Below are 16,779 nucleotides of genomic sequence, written 5' to 3'. Positions count from 1 at the left end.
ATGTGAAACGCAGCCCCATCACTGTGGGTTATCACCCACGAACATCTGGGAACAACTGTGTCCAATCAAAAGTGTCCCAGCTGAGGCTGAGGCTGGGTCTGATTGGGTCAGGTGATCCTCAGAGTGAAACATCATGCCAGCAAACAGATCGATCTGTTTCCGAAGCGCCCTAATTGGGTTGTTAAGAGGACACTGCATTCCTATGTTTCCGCTCGGTCTATAAACAGACACAGTAGGTTTGTAGTTACTAGACGAGCTTTCTGTGACCCTCTGTCTGAAGTCAGTGGGCATGCATGTGTGTGGCTGTGGAGAAGTGTGTGTGTGTGTGTGAGTGCTGTTTTTGTGCCTGCTTGTGGCGTTAGCACGTGGTCCCTGTGTGCGTGCGTGCGTGTGTGCATGTGTGTGTGTGTGTGTGTGTGTGTACGTGCACGAGCACTCCAACTCCGTCTCCAGGAATCCACTCAGAAATGGGACAAATGCTCTGAATCTAGAGCAGTGCCCTACCCAGCTTCATCCGTCCTGCTCTGCCATACGCTAGTCTGGAGCCAGCATCCAGCTAGCCAACGCTCGCCGCTGTGTGTGTGTGTGTGTGTCACCACACCTCCCGCACACCCCCGAGGATGCATACAGACGCTTAGGGCACGTGTGTGTGTGTGTGTGTGTGTGTATGTATGTGTCGGGAGACATGCTGAGCCCCATGGACTCGGACCTGATGTACTATTGGACATGCATGCACAGGGACCCCAGGAAGGTCATACTGCATAAAGGTTCCACTGGCCTGGGCTTCAACATCGTGGGCGGGGAGGACGGTGAGGGCATCTTCGTCTCCTTCATACTGGCTGGAGGACCCGCAGACCTGAGCGGAGAGCTGCGTCGTGGGGACCAGATCCTGTCTGTAAGTACACACACCATGGAAGAGATTAGATATCTGCGCACTTATGTGTTTGCATGCTGTACAGTGATAAGGGTGTGTGAGTATAGGAACATGCACCGGCTCAAATAATATGTAGCAGTTGCAGTTTTGAGACTGAAATATTTATTGCACATTCTAAAATATTATGGCAACCACATATATGCATTTTATGATGGGACACAACCACATATATGCATTTTATGATGGGACACAACCACATATATGCATTTTATGATGGGACACAGCCACATATATGCATTTTATGATGGGACACAACCACATATATGCATTTTATGATGGGACACAGCCACATATATGCATTTTATGATGCATTTTATTTTAAAAGGCTATAGCATCTATCTGTACTTATATTCTGTCCAACAGTAGAGGGCGCCATCACATCTTCTGTACCAATATGAATTCAAATATTTTTGAGAACAGTTATTTAGTGTTTTGCTCCATGAAAATTAAGATTGGAGTATCACATAGATTCTTAAGTGGTTACACAAATGAGACGTGTGTGAGTGAGAATGGTGATTAATGATGATGCTGTATTTCTCTGTTTGAAACGTGAGATCTCTGTGCTGTTGGAACTAATGCAGCCCAGTTTGATCTCCTGTGGCTAATCCCATCATTCAAACTCATCAGAACATTATCTGAACCAAATGATGTAAATCTAATTCTGGAGTAGCACAAAACAGCCTTTATCAGACCCCTTCAATTTGCTCATAATCAGACACATGCTGTCCCAGATGCCTCGAGACCAGACGCCCTTGATCACTACTCCACTGACAATCAGACACACACAGACCCTGATGAGGGAGGGAGGGAGAGAGAGACAGAGAGAAAGACAGAGAGAGAGAGAGAGACAGACAGAGAGAGAGAGACAGACAGACAGAGAGAGAGAGAGAGAGAGAGAGAGAGGGAGAAAATGACATGCGGAAAGACTGAAGGAAAAGGAAGAGTAGAGTGGAGAGAGAAGGAGAGAGGGAGGGAGAGATAATGGTGTACTGGCCTGATTTGAAGTCTAAGAATAACTCTAGTTTGCTTTCTGAGTTCAGACTGTCGAATGAGTCTGAAGTATAAAGGGCTTATTGCATACGTTTGCATTTACACACACACACACACACACACACACAGGCAAGAGCAGGTTTACCAGTACTTTACTCTACAACTGATTCTTATGTTTATGATACCTGCGGTTGTGGGTATATGGGTCAGCGTGTAAACGTGTATGAAGCGTGTGAGCGTGTTTGAAGCGTGTATGAAGCGTGTGAGCGTGTTTGAAGCGTGTATGAAGCGTGTGAGCGTGTTTGAAGCGTGTATGAAGCGTGTGAGCGTGTTTGAAGCGTGTATGAAGCGTGTGAGCGTGTTTGAAGCGTGTATGAAGCGTGTGAGCGTGTTTGAAGCGTGTATGAAGCGTGTGAGCGTGTTTGAAGCGTGTATGAAGCGTGTGAGCGTGTTTGAAGCGTGTATGAAGCGTGTGAGCGTGTTTGAAGCGTGTATGAAGCGTGTGAGCGTGTTTGAAGCGTGTATGAAGCGTGTGAGCGTGTTTGAAGCGTGTATGAAGCGTGTGAGCGTGTTTGAAGCGTGTATGAAGCGTGTGAGCGTGTTTGAAGCGTGTATGAAGCGTGTGAGCGTGTTTGAAGCGTGTATGAAGCGTGTGAGCGTGTTTGAAGCGTGTATGAAGCGTGTGAGCGTGTTTGAAGCGTGTATGAAGCGTGTGAGCGTGTTTGAAGCGTGTATGAAGCGTGTGAGCGTGTTTGAAGCGTGTATGAAGCGTGTGAGCGTGTTTGAAGCGTGTATGAAGCGTGTGAGCGTGTTTGAAGCGTGTATGAAGCGTGTGAGCGTGTTTGAAGCGTGTATGAAGCGTGTGAGCGTGTTTGAAGCGTGTATGAAGCGTGTGAGCGTGTTTGAAGCGTGTATGAAGCGTGTGAGCGTGTTTGAAGCGTGTATGAAGCGTGTGAGCGTGTTTGAAGCGTGTATGAAGCGTGTGAGCGTGTTTGAAGCGTGTATGAAGCGTGTGAGCGTGTTTGAAGCGTGTATGAAGCGTGTGAGCGTGTTTGAAGCGTGTATGAAGCGTGTGAGCGTGTTTGAAGCGTGTATGAAGCGTGTGAGCGTGTTTGAAGCGTGTATGAAGCGTGTGAGCGTGTTTGAAGCGTGTATGAAGCGTGTGAGCGTGTTTGAAGCGTGTATGAAGCGTGTGAGCGTGTTTGAAGCGTGTATGAAGCGTGTGAGCGTGTTTGAAGCGTGTATGAAGCGTGTGAGCGTGTTTGAAGCGTGTATGAAGCGTGTGAGCGTGTTTGAAGCGTGTATGAAGCGTGTGAGCGTGTTTGAAGCGTGTATGAAGCGTGTGAGCGTGTTTGAAGCGTGTATGAAGCGTGTGAGCGTGTTTGAAGCGTGTATGAAGCGTGTGAGCGTGTTTGAAGCGTGTATGAAGCGTGTGAGCGTGTTCCCCAGAGCGGAGCCCCTGTTCTCTCAGCTGGAGAACCTGTTCCTGCTGTGGCCACCCAGGCGGCACGGCTGCAGGGCCCTCCTGCTTCTGTGCGTCGCTGCTAGACTGTGGTCTGAAGGGACGCTCATGTTGGAGCGCTCCAGAACACCTGCTTACCTCACCATTTTACTCCATCACGTATTTACAATGGAGAAAATGTGGGAAGGAATGTGGGCATGTTGTGAAGATGTAGCCCTGACCTTGTTTATTGAAGTAATAGTGTAATAAGTAGTGTGTGTGTGTGTGTGTGTGTGTGTGTGTGCACAGGTAAATGGCATTGACCTGCGAGGTGCCACTCATGAACAGGCTGCAGCCGCACTCAAGGGGGCGGGACAAACAGTCACCATTATCGCCCAGTATCGGCCTGAGGGTAAGTGTCTGCCATCAATCCTGACCAATCACAGTGCCCAGAAGTGGCAGGATTCAAGTCATTGTCACTCACAGCACCGAGGTCACCTAGAGCTCCGGGCACTGCAGCAGCACATGTGATACGTTTGTGTATTTTCTTCATGGCGGTCGTGTTTGGTGAAGTCCAAAGCTCTAGATTCATGTGTCTGGGTGCGGTCAGAGGCAAACAGATGTTCCTCTCGTCCTATGGCTGGGTCTCAAACCTCTCAGCTCTTCACCTTAGTCATCTTCTTCCAATTCTTCCATCTTCTAAATTCAGCCGTTGTTTTGTCTGTATATTAAGAGAGATACACCGATATCATCCTTCTGTGAGAGTTAATGTTTTCATTAAAAAGATTCCTTGTTTTTTAACCATAATTTAGAGTGTCTCAGTAAAGAATATGTTTTCCACATTTTTAATTAACGTCTGAGACTATCTGCAAACATTTTCACTTTTTGTTGAATCGTTATGGGTGATGAAATATGGATGGGATGGATGAAATGGCACAAAGGGTTAAAACCAAGAGTGGATAGTCATGTCCACAACATTTCCAAGAGTGCAACATTGTTTGGCTTTGTGAGCGGTCCCAAATTTCCCTTTAATGATCTCACTAGATCTTCCTCTTTCTCTGGTACTGACATTGGTAGTGTGCACTGTGTGTGTGTGTGTGTGTGTGTGTGTGTGTGTGTGTGTGTGTGTGTGTGTGTAAGACCAAGGGAGCAGAGGTGTTCTGATGTCTGCTCTCTTTTTTCACCCGTCAGAGCTTGCAATGTGCTCTCCACGCCGGGCTCTACCTCCAGCCACAGGTTTGTGCCATGCGATCAGCACCAGCGCCAAGAACAGCCCAAGCCCCAGCCCCACACACACACACAAGCTCTGGGCAGACCAACAGAGCTGTAGTTCCAGAATCCTCAGGGCATTATGCCCTGCGAGAGTTCTAGGACTCCGAATATCTGTCATTAAACCCGGAGTTCTAGAACACGCTGGCAGGATTCCAGAACGGCAGTTGGGTTCTGGCGGGCTTTCACTGGGCAATGGGGCACAGGCTGGGTCTTGCGTGGTGGTTGCTTTGATCACGGGGCTCTCACACATGTAAGGGAGGGGGAGAGGAAAGCTCCTCTCCATATGTAGACACCTTTCCCCCCTGCCTCTGTCTGCTTACGTCCCTAACCTAGTTACAGTCTTTCTGCTGCACCAACCCCTGTGCTAACACACTGCTCTACACACACATAACTGACCTACTCATGGCCTTCACGAACTCTCGTACACATGGACACACACTTCAAAGCACACTCTAACCCACTCTAACTGTCCACTCTGTGTGTGTGTGTGTGTGTGTGTGTATGTATGTATATACATATATACAGTGGGGAAAATAAGTATTTAGTCAGTCACCAATTGTGCAAGTTCTCCCACTTAAAAATATGAGAGGCCGGTAATTGACATCATAGGTAGACCTCAACTATGAGACAAAATGTGAAAAAAAATTTAAGAAAATCATTTTGTCTGACTTTTAAAGAATTTATTTGAAAATAATGGTGGAAAATAAGTATTTGGTCAATAACAAAAGTTCATCTCAATACTTTGTTGTAGATCCTCTGTTGGCAATGACAGAGGTCAAACGTTTTCTGTAAGTCTTCACAAGGTTGGCACACACTGTTGCTGGTATGTTGGCCCATTCCTCCATGCAGATCTCCTTTAGAGCAGTGATGTTTTGGGGCTGTCGGCGGGCAACACGAACTTTTAACTCCCTCCAAAGGTTTTCGATGGGGTTGAGATCGGGAGACTGGCTAGGCCACTCCAGGACTTTCTTACGAAGCCCCTCCTTTGTTGCCCTGGCAGTGTGCTTGGGATCATTGTCATGCTGAAAGACCTAGCCACGTTTCATCTTCATTGCCCTTGCTGATAGAAGGAGGTTTGCACCCAAAATCTCACAATACATGGCCCCATTCATTCTTTCATGTACACGGATCAGTCGTCCTGGTCCCTTTGCAGAGAAACTGCCCCAAAGCATGATGTTGCCACCCCCATGCTTGACAGTTGGTATGGTGTTCTTTGGATGCAACTCAGCATTCACTGTCCTCCAAAAACGACAAGTTGTGTTTTTACCAAATAGTTCTACTTTGGTTTCATACTCTTCTGGAACATCCAAATGCTCTCTACCAAACTTCAGACGTGCCTGGATATGGACTGGCTTAAGCAGGGGGACACGTCTGGCACTGCAAGATCTGAGTCCCTGGCGTTGTAGTGTGTTGCTGATGATAGCCTTTGTAACGTTGGTTCCAGCTTTCTGCAGGTCATTCACTAGATCCCCCTTGTGGTTCTGGGATTTTTCCTCACAGTTCTTGTGATCATTTTGACCCCACGGGCTGAGATCTTGCGTGGAGCCCCAGATCGAGGGAGATTAGTAGTGGTCTTGTGGTCTTCCATTTTCTGATTATTGCTCCCACAGTAGATTTCTTCACACCAAGCTGCTTGCCTATTGCAGATTCAGTCTTCCCAGCCTGGTGAAGGTCTACAATTCGGTTTCTGGTGTCCTCCGACAGCTCTTTCGTCTTCACCATAGTGGAGTTTGGAGTGTGACTGTTTGAGGTTGTGGGCAGGTGTCTTTTATACTGTTAACGACTTCAAATAGGTGCCATTAATACAGGTAATGAGTGGGGGAAAGAGGAGCCTCTTAAAAAAGAAGCTACAGGTCTGTGACAGCCAGAAATCTTGCTTGTTTGTAGGTGACCAAATACTTATTTTCCACCATTATTTGCAAATAAATTCTTTAAAAGTCAGACAAAATGATTTTCTCAATTTTTTTTCACATTTTGTCTCTCGTAGTTGAGGTCTACCTATGATGTCAATTACAGGCCTCTCTCATTTTTTTAAGTGGGAGAACTTGCACAATTGGCAATTGGTGACTGACTAAATACTTATTTTCCCCACTGTATATATATATATATATATATATATATATATATATATATAGACCCATTCCAAAAAATGTGAATATCATGGTAAAGTTGATTAATTTCCATAATTCCATTCAAAAAGTTAAACTTTCATAGATTCTATATTCAGGGTTAAACGATTTAAACGATTTCATGTATTTATTTATTTATTTTTACATAGTTTGGGCCTCCAGCTCATAAAACCCACGAAAACAGGATTAGAATACTATGGAGAAATCAGCCCAAATTTTTCATTTTTAAACTGAGTGTGACACACTAATCATCTACTTAACTCAAAGCCCTTGCACAGATTTTCCCAGGTGTCATTAATTTGCTTCAGTTTGGTTCAGTTGTCTCAGTTCGGTTCAATATGGGGAAGACTGTGGACATAACAACTGGCCCATCATTGATAGCCTTCATAGGATGGGTAAGCCACAAAAGTTCATAGCTAAAGAGGCTGGCTGTTCACAGATTGCTGTGTCCATGCATATCAATGGAAAGTCTTATAAAAAAAAGAAGATTCAAGATTCTGGCAGAGATCCAGAAAGAGTGGAATGAGGCAGTAGTCACAGCTTCAAAAACCAACACATTCAGATGCATCCAGGAGATGGTCTACAACTGTGGGGTTCCTCAGGTCAAGCCACTTCTGAACTTGAGCCAACATAGGAAGCGTCTCAACTGGGCCAAAGAGAAGAAGGGCCAGTGGTCCAAGTTCCTCTTTTCTGATGAAAATTCGGGAATCAAGGTCCAAGGGTTTGGAGGAAGACGGGTGAGGAACTGAACCCAAACTGCTTGAGGTCCAATGTGAAATATCCGGTCATTCATAATTTGGGTTGCAATGTCTGGTGCAGGTGTTAGTAAACTCTGCTTTCTTAAATCAAAGGTCTTCACAACAGTCTACCAGAATATCTTGGAGGACTTCATGATTCCTTCTGCTGAGGATCTGTATGGAGATGCAGATTTCATCTTCCAGCAGGACCAGGACCTGCCCATGCTGCCAGAAGCACCAAAGCCTGGTTTGATGGCCATGCCATCACAGTGCTTGACTCGCCAGCCAACTCACCAGACCTAAACCCCATTGAGAATCTATGGGGTATTCTCAAGAGGAAAATGAGGGCCACCAGACCCAACAATGAAGAAGAGCTGGCAGCAAACATGAAAGAAATCTGGGCCTCCATAACTCCCATAACTCCCAGGCAGTGCCACAGTCTGATTGCCTCAATGCCACATCGCATTGAGTGATTAAAGCAAAGGGATTCCCAACAAAGTATTGAAGATTGACATATAATTTTGAAAGTATCATATTTTAATTGATTTGATGTGATCCTATTATTTTTTATTTTTTTATTTTTTTGCAAAAACTGAGGAGTAGGGCTGATTCTCCACAGTATGATCCTGTTTTCATGGATTTTATGAGCTGGAAGCCCAAATTATGTAAAAATAAACAAATAAATACTTGAAATCATATATATATATATACACTACGAGTCAAAGGTTTGGACCTAGCTGACTGAATGTATGTACATTATAATACATATAGTACTTTATAGTCTTAAATGTATTTTAAGTTATAGTTTAAACTTAAATTAGCTTCTAAGACAAATATAAATTGTTAAAGTCGATGGTGTATATATATGATCTTTTCCAAATATATACTGTATATAATTAAAATAATAATAATAATGAAATTTTACATGAATTTTAATTGGCTCATCAAAAACTTCATAAATATTGTCCCCATCCTACAAGTGCTTAGCTTACATGGGAATGTGTTCAGGGCATCATAGCTGCTCAGTGTACATGAGAATGTGTGCAGGGCATCATAGCTTTTCTAAAATGTAGACAATATAAATAAACTAGGTGTGTCCAAACCTTTGACTGATAGTGTATATATGTATGCTTCAAACAGTATCCACCAAAACCAGCACTAGTAACACCTGTTTTATTCATTTGATCTTTGCTGGTGTATTAAAATACACTTATATGTCTATGTAGATTAATAATATATTCAGAAGACTGGAAAGGTCAGGAGGAATCCAAACACCATGAGTATAAACTATATTATGCATTACAGTCACCCGAAAAAGTTTCAGAAGCTGAAATCCCAGGGGACATTATTGTGAAGAGACAGGGACCAACTTATCTTACACACACTCCACTCGCCACCTTCCTCTTCCTCACTCCCACCTTCCTCTTCCTCACTCCCACCTTCCTCTTCCTCACTCCATCTTCCACCCCTCTGTTTTCAACTTATTCAACCCCACAGTCTCTCTGCCTTACACACACACACACACACACACACACACACACACACACACACACACACACACACACACTCACCCAGGCAGTCCTGTAACCCCAGTAAAGCAATATAATAACTATGTGAGCAGAACCCTCCAGGTTTTGTCTGCGTGCTCTGCATGTCTGTTTGGCATAACATATCAAATCCTCTTGTGTTGGCAACACAAGCAGGTGTTTGTTGCTTTTCTGGGCCAGAGTCCCCAGTCCCCAGTCCCCTGTCTCCAGTCCCCTGGCCCCTGTCCCCTGTCCCCTGGCCCCTGTCTCCAGTCCCCTGTCCCCTGTCTCCAGTCCCCTGGCCCCTGGCCCCTGTCCCCTGTCCCCTGGCCCCTGTCTCCAGTCCCCTGTCCCCTGTCTCCAGTCCCCTGGCCCCTGGCCCCTGTCCCCTGTCCCCTGGCCCCTGTCTCCAGTCCCCTGGCCCCTGTCTCCAGTCCCCTGTCCCCTGTCCCCTGTCCCATAGCGTCGACCTTAAAGCCATGACTTTATGTTCTTCCTTCATCTCTCACATGGTCACCAGGCCGACAGCAAAGGTCAGCTCTAATACAAAGAGAACTCCACTCAAGCGGCGTTCTGCGGTGCAGCACCCGTGCTAAATAGAACTTGTCTCCATGTGTGTGTGGAGGGGAAGGAGCGGGGGTGCACTCTTGGCACAGACCCGCAGCTGTTGTCATGGCACAGATGAACTTGACTAGCTTTAGGACCCAGGGAGCCTTCTGGATGCACTACTGGTGCATGAGCTCTGGCTGAAACCTGAAAGCAGATGAGAACATGAGCACTGGTGCAGAAACAGACAGAAGATAGAAGAGCAGATAGAAGACCTCAGTGTGGATGATCATGAAACCGGACTGGCCTGAATGCGCAGTCTGCAGAACACATGCGGTATGGCTGTTTAAGGAGCATCCTCAGGGTTCTCCATGGATCGAGACATCCAGCACGAAGGCTTAATTCTGTAATAGCGGCCAAAGTTTCCCTTATGTGTGCTGAATGTGTAAATGCACAGCCATTGTGGAGCAGAGCAGTAGGCACCTTCTCTGTATCACATAGTGCTCCGAGGCATCTGGCCCAAAGAGTGAGAACCGTTCCAACGGGGCCACTTCTAATACCAGCCCAAATTCACCTGAAAGTGTCCTACTGGATTCCAGGAAACCTGCAACTCGTTAAGGCAAGCTGGAGCTCATTAAAGCAAGCCGATGCTCGTTAAAGCAAGCTGAAGTTCGTTAAAGGGAGTCAGAGCTTGTTAAAGCAAGTAGAGTTTATTAAGGAGAGCCAGAGCTCGTTAAGTGGAGTCAGAGTTCATTTCGCTGCTGAACCAATCAAAATGCTGAGTTTGGCTCTGCATGTGAGAGGCAGAGATACTTGCCTGCGTCTCAGCTGCTGTGGTTACCCTGTTGAGCTAAACAATGCAATAGTCCAATAATAGTAACATTTTGGCACATAAGAAAATGCTAGATGGTTTTATTGTAAATATGGGATGATAGTTGTAAAGTGTTTTAAAGGATGTTTCACGTGTGTGTCTGTGTGTGCATGTATATGAGCCAGAATGCTGAACCCCTCTGCACAATGCAAAACACGAGACACTGAAGCACATGCTAAAATCAGAGGGGGGGGAGGGGGGGGGGGCATGGGGGTGGAAATGAGTATGGATGCCTTGCCTTAACTGGAAGAGTGTAGGTGGAGCTCTGCAGATACAGAGTGAAGGCAGGAGACAGGTTGGAGGGGTAGAACCGGTAGGATAGAGGAGAGAGAGAGAGAGACACGGAGGGAGAGAGAGTGAGAGAGGTTTTGCTGCAGAGAGAGAGTAGGAGATAAGTAGCAGGATTAGACAGTTAGCTGGTTTCCTCAGCTGTCTGACACCAGGAGGTCTGCAGAAGACACAGTGCGACCAGATTTGATCTGGACTCAAACACTCCTCCACAGTCCTGCTGTGGACTCTTGGGTCTTCAGTCTGCTCCATCACTATCTTCATGCAGTTTATACTCATATAGGAAATTCTTGAAAAAATAAAAGTTTTTTGGTGGGTGTAAAATGAACTGGTACACCAGGATATAATTTCCTGTGAGATGTGAGAAGTCGTGTTAATGTGACTGGCGAGCGTGTGTGAGGAGTGGATCTGGAGAGGAAGAGTATGCTCCTGATGAAGGCTCTCACGTGATGCCCTCAGCTCAACGAGGCTTTTCACTGCAAATGGTGAGACATTTCCTAATGGGTGAAGTTGACAGCGTGACTGTGGCTGTCATCATTGGTGTGTGTGTGTGTGTGTGTGTGTGTGTGTGTGTGTGTGTGTGTGTGTGTGTGTGTGTGTGTGTGTGTGTACACGCCTGTTGTGTAGGAGTGTATGAGGCTGCTTGAGGGGACAACCTGACATCACCAGCGTTCAGGCGCTAAGCCTATCAGACAACTGCAGCCTTCACATCAACACACAGTATTTCCTACCGCACACATACACACACACACAGGAAATTGCACTCATATATGAGTTTCATAACAGGGTTTCCAATATTTTCTAAAAAAAAAAGCCTGAATAGTGAGGTGACGAATGTCTAGATGGTGGTGGTCTTCACAGTTCTAATATCAGAGTGTGTGTGTGTGTGTGTGTGTGTGCGTGTGTGTGTGTGTGTGTGTGTGTGTGTGTGTGTTGCACATGTACACATATACAAGTTCACTGTGCTAGACTGGCATCTATTGGCTATGGTTTTGTTTTAACTGACAAATTTTTGTAAATCTGTAAAAAATACTGTAATATATTCTGTTAATATATAAAACATACTGAAAGATACTGGAAATCCTGCCGGTATTCCAGCATTTACTAAAATGGTCTTTGGAAAGCAAGATGTGTTGGTCAGGGGCAGCTCCTGCTAAATATAACAACATCATATATGTCAGAGATGTTCAGTCCAGATGTGAGCAGATCCATTTAACCTTTGTCTACATATTTTGGTTTGGAGCAGAGGCGCCTATCCATCTATGGTCATATGATGCCCGTGTTGCCACAAGTCAGTTCATGAAGGATCTGCCCTGGCCAAGCATAAGTTTGTTATTTTAAAAGGGAAACGTCTAGGGCACCAACAGTTCAGCTATGAAATGGAAGTCAAACTCTGTGAGCAGAGACATCTAGCGCTGAAGCACACAGCATACAAACCCACCGGTCCTTTGCTATATCACTACTCAGTTCCTCCTGTCTCTGCTGTATCACTACACAGTTCCTCCTGCCTCTGTATCACTACACAGTTCCTCCTGCCTCTGCATCACTACACAGTTCCTCCTGCCTCTGCATCACTACACAGTTCCTCCTGCCTCTACTGTATCACTACACAGTTCCTCCTGCCTCTACTGTATCACTACACAGTTCCTCCTGCCTCTGTATCACTACACAGTTCCTCCTGCCTCTACTGTATCACTACACAGTTCCTCCTGCCTCTGTATCACCACACAGTTCCTCCTGCGTCTGTATCACTACACAATTCCTCCTGCCTCTGTAAAGTAGAACTGAGCCAAGAATAAAGAAAAAATCTATATTTTTACTAGGGGTAGGCATAGATACATTTTTAAATCTAGATTAATCTCACTGAAATCTTGAAATTGATCTAGATTAATCTAGATTAAAATGGCTCATTCAGAATATGCGTGCTACCCAAGTAATGACTAAAAGTCAGGTTTTGAGATAGGGTTTCTTAATACAGAGGTTGCATGCTCAATTAAAAAAAATGACATGCTCAATAAAAAAAAAACATGCTCAATAAAATGTAGGCTACTCGTGTTCAACGGTTTATTCAGTTAAACATGAAAATAGTACTGTATGCCTACGTACTTTAGGAAGGCATATTCAGTCAAACATGAATTTGTAAGCCTATATACTGTACATTAAAAGGGGTTGATAAAATGTTTATTCAGCTAAACATGAGATTTGAAATGTAAGCCAACATTTAGTACATTAAACCTGTTTTCGACTGCGGCGACTCTTCCCCTGGGCTGCATCAGTGCTTGACCCAGCGTCAGCAGCATTAGCAAACGGGTGCTTTGTGTTTAAAAGGTACTTCAGACTGGTAGAACTTCTACAATAAACTAATTCCACGTTGCATAAGGTGCAAACAACTTTAGTCTTGTCAATGTCTCCATTAGGAAGCCTCCTAAAAATGAATTTTCCATGAAGCAAACCTGGCGACTTCGTGGCTGCATCCATGTAAGCACACATGCGATTTGTTGTGGGTGGTAATTCACAGGTTTGGAAACTCGTTCTCGCCCCTTACTGTGCAATTTGGTTAGGAATACAGCCGAGCTAAACTATCAAGGTGAATGTCATCAGTTTGCTTACCTATTTTGACCCAGTTGCCAACCCAACTTTAAGAATAGATTAACGGCGATATTTTTTATATCACCCGATAAGAGTATCACATTATCGAACGCCGTTAACGCCGATAATGGCCCACCACAAATTTTTACTAAGGAAAATAAAAATAGCAACGCACATTTACTTAGATAAGTCACTTTAATCTGATTACTGGACTGGAAATAGTAACTCGTTATATTATTCGTTACTGAAAAAAGTGGTAAGATTAGAGTAACACATTACTAAGTATCACCACTTTTTATGTTTATGTTACGTTTTAACAAACCTGAGGAGATTTTGTTGACCATGATGGCACTGAAATTAGATTCCTGTATCTTTACAAACAGCTTGAAGCTGTTTGTCATGTCAGTGCTTTCCACAGACCTTTGTAGGGGTTCATAACATCTGTGACCTTGAACGGTTGGGGAAGTGCAGAGATGGCTGATGGTGGAGCTGTGCTGGTGTCCCGGCAGATTCCCTGCTGCTCGGCTCCTGGCTCATGGATCACACAGATCTACCTGCTGTCTGTCTTGGTTTAATATGCAACGTTTAGTATTTCCCAGGGCTTAATTTGAGCCGGATCCTGCCGGAACAGGATCCGGGAACTCTTTCATTTTGAAGGATGCGTTCCGGGAACTGTCTGCCTCGATCCAGTAACTTTCAAGCCTACTAATTATAAGTTATGAAGAAATCTGTCTGCGTTGAACCAATTAATTGAACAAATAATTCTATAAAAGACATTTTTTTAAACACAAGATCCACATTCAGGCTTCCTAAATCACATAAGAGCTCTTCTTTTTAGCGACGCCTTTAGGCGTCTCCCCTATAAAGCTAGTTATACTTTCGCGAGTGACCGTATCGTGCGACTCCGCCCACCTCGCGCAAACCTCCATTATACTTGCCGTGTCACATTCTATGCAGTGCTCTCCGAAACGATATGTGGTAGTATTAAGAAACACCTCTCAAAAACAGGGGAAGGAACATTTACCTGACAAATTTTAATGTTGATTTGTGTTTCAGATTTGTAAATTGCTGGAATTTAGGCTAAAGTACTTGAAAATGCACTTAAAATGCACTTCTGCACTTAAAACACTTATAAAACATTGATACTGATAAATGATACTTTTAATCATTTAAAAGTAATTTATATATACGAATTGGCTTGCTATTTTGACATTTGTGCGCCTAAGCGTTTTGTGTGCGATCCGGTGACATTGTTGGCCTCAGTGACCCCTTGTCTCATGCCGCTGTTTGCGTTCCGGCATCATTCAATTTACAAATTAAGCACTGGTATTTCCCCACAAATTAGGTGTGCAGAGAAACCCCACCTTCAAATTTTTGAGTTTACCAGGAACTCTAAAAAAAAAAAAACTGTAGTGTCCCTGTGTGTCTGTGGGGGGGAGGGCAATATATGTGTGTATACAGTGTGTGTGTGTGTGTGTGTGTGTGTGTGTGTGTGTGTATTTACAGAGATGCCACTATTAACTTGGTGGCTGAGCATACAGGAGGTGTTATCATGTGTGTGGTACAGTATCTTCTGTGTGTGTGTGTGTGGTACAGTGTGTGTGTGTGTGTGTGTGTGTGTGTGTGTGTGTAAGAGAGAATGTGTGCATGTGTATGGGAAGCAGCCGATCCGTCATGCTGCTGCTGCAGACACTGACCATCTCTCTAGGAAGTGAGCAACCTCCTCTGTCCTCTCCCTCTCCTTCTTCCTCCATCTCTCTCTCTCTCTCTCTCCCTCTCCCTCTCCCCCTCCATCTCCCACTACCTCATTCATTCGCTTTTCCACCCGCCCCTCCTTCTTTGTCTCTCTCTCTCTCTCCTCTTCTCTCTCTCATTCTGTCTCTCCTCTATCTCTCCTATTCTCTTTCCTTCTCTCTCTCTCTATCTCTCTCTCACTCTCTCTCAACTCCAAACTCACTCCAGTCAGCGTTTCCACCACGCTGTTCCCGTCTTTGTTCTTGGTTGCGCTCATCATCTCTCTGACTGTGAGGAAGAGTGTGTGTGTGTATGTGTGTGTGTGCGTATGTGTGTGTGTGTGCGTGAGCATGCCCATGCCCATGTGTGTGCTGGTGATGTACCAAAGGATGCGATTGAGCTAGGAGTAACTCCAGGATCACGGCATTGTAAAGCAGGGTGGTTGAATCTGGATCAGAGAGGTAGGTGTGCTCTGATTTCGTGTGTTTGTCTGTGGGCGTGTGAGAGTGTTGAGTGTGTGTCTGTGTGTGTGTGTGAGCATGAGTGTGTGCTGTTACTAATCCTTCCTATCCTGTGGGAGGTAGCTGTACTGTATGTGCTGTGTGAGAGTCCTTCCTGCACTGGTTTGGCTCTAGGTGAGGTTAGGTCAGTACTGTTGTGTTCAAGATCTGTTTTTAGAATGATTCATATGGACAAATCTCTGAATGGTAACAATATTTTACAGTGCTTGCAGTTTTTATAAAAATTTGTTACAAATTATTTGCCCAGACCACAATGTTTTGTATGGAATCCCAAAATATCTCCATTCTTAACACATTTATTTCAGGTGAATCTTCTTTTGGACAGTACTGACATTATTGACACTACTGACACTTCTGAGTGTGTTTGGCTTCACCTTATACCCTATTCTTCATACACTCTCTCTTTCTCTTTCTTTTTCTGTTTTCTCTCTTTCTCTGGTGACACACACTTGGCTTATTTACCTAATACTTTTAAAGGATTTTTAAAATGTATTTATTTATTGCTGTTCTGTTCCAAACCACTGGCTACAGTACAGTACTTTCACTGAATGGACTGTTGTACTGACAGGAATATTATCACGAGTGTGCGTGTGCGCGTGCATGTGTGTGTGGACCAGCATGCAGGTGTTTCTGTGCTCTCTTCCCCGGTGCTTTGAGGAAGTGCAGCTCCTCCATGCACCTTCACCTGCTCCACCACCAGTGCAGCACATCTGACTTCCTGCCTCGCTATCTAACTTCCCAATCTTTTATCCTCTCTGGAAGACACTCTGTCATGCCTCTATAATGAGAGAGAGATGGAGAGAGAGAGAGAGAGAGAGGGAGGGAGGGAGGGAGGGAGTTATGTTTGGCGTAGGGGAGGCAGCTGCATGGTGTGGGCGTTCCTCTTTCTGCTCAGCTGGGTCTAGCCAGGTGGGCGTGACCTCCAGCGTACGGTGTGCTACAGACGCAGTGCCCTCGCCCAGGGCTGTCATTGGGATCCAAAGGGCAGCACTGTGGAGAGCTGGGAGACTGGCAGCCTCTAAACTCTCTCTGCTGCCTTGCGCGCTGATTGGCTCAGACGAGCTGCCGGGCTAGAGCCTATGGCTGGTGGTGGCATGGTGCATGGTTAGCTAGGTAAGGCTCAAAACTATCGGGACTCGCCCTGATTGGTCAGCCTGGCGGAAGGGTGGAGCTGACTCACTACTGAGGATTAGCCAGGTGA

At 45.1% G+C, this 16,779-nt stretch overlaps 1 protein-coding gene across 29 annotated transcripts in view; it reads left to right on the top strand.

Moving 5' to 3' along the window:
- dlg2 (discs, large homolog 2 (Drosophila)) overlaps positions 1 to 16,779 on the top strand; it is a 219,595-nt gene that overhangs the window by 175,561 nt on the left and 27,255 nt on the right. For 20 of the 29 annotated variants that reach the window (XR_013133791.1, XM_077020520.1, XM_077020512.1 and 17 more), the window contains 3 exons: positions 739 to 895; positions 3,675 to 3,777; positions 4,557 to 4,601. Coding sequence is in view for 28 of the 29 variants with exons in the window: in XM_077020520.1 (XP_076876635.1) it covers positions 739 to 895; positions 3,675 to 3,777; positions 4,557 to 4,601 (305 nt within the window). In the remaining variant the exon portion in view is untranslated. Of the gene's footprint in view, positions 1 to 738; positions 896 to 3,674; positions 3,778 to 4,556; positions 4,602 to 15,010; positions 15,519 to 16,779 lie in introns of those variants that run through there. The other 9 variants (XM_077020528.1, XM_077020525.1, XM_077020527.1 and 6 more) reach the window with 2 other exon arrangements.

The sequence above is a fragment of the Brachyhypopomus gauderio genome, chromosome 10, assembly GCF_052324685.1.
Source record: "Brachyhypopomus gauderio isolate BG-103 chromosome 10, BGAUD_0.2, whole genome shotgun sequence".
Lineage (NCBI taxonomy): Eukaryota > Metazoa > Chordata > Actinopteri > Gymnotiformes > Hypopomidae > Brachyhypopomus > Brachyhypopomus gauderio.
This window is presented reverse-complemented; position numbering and strand designations above follow the sequence as displayed.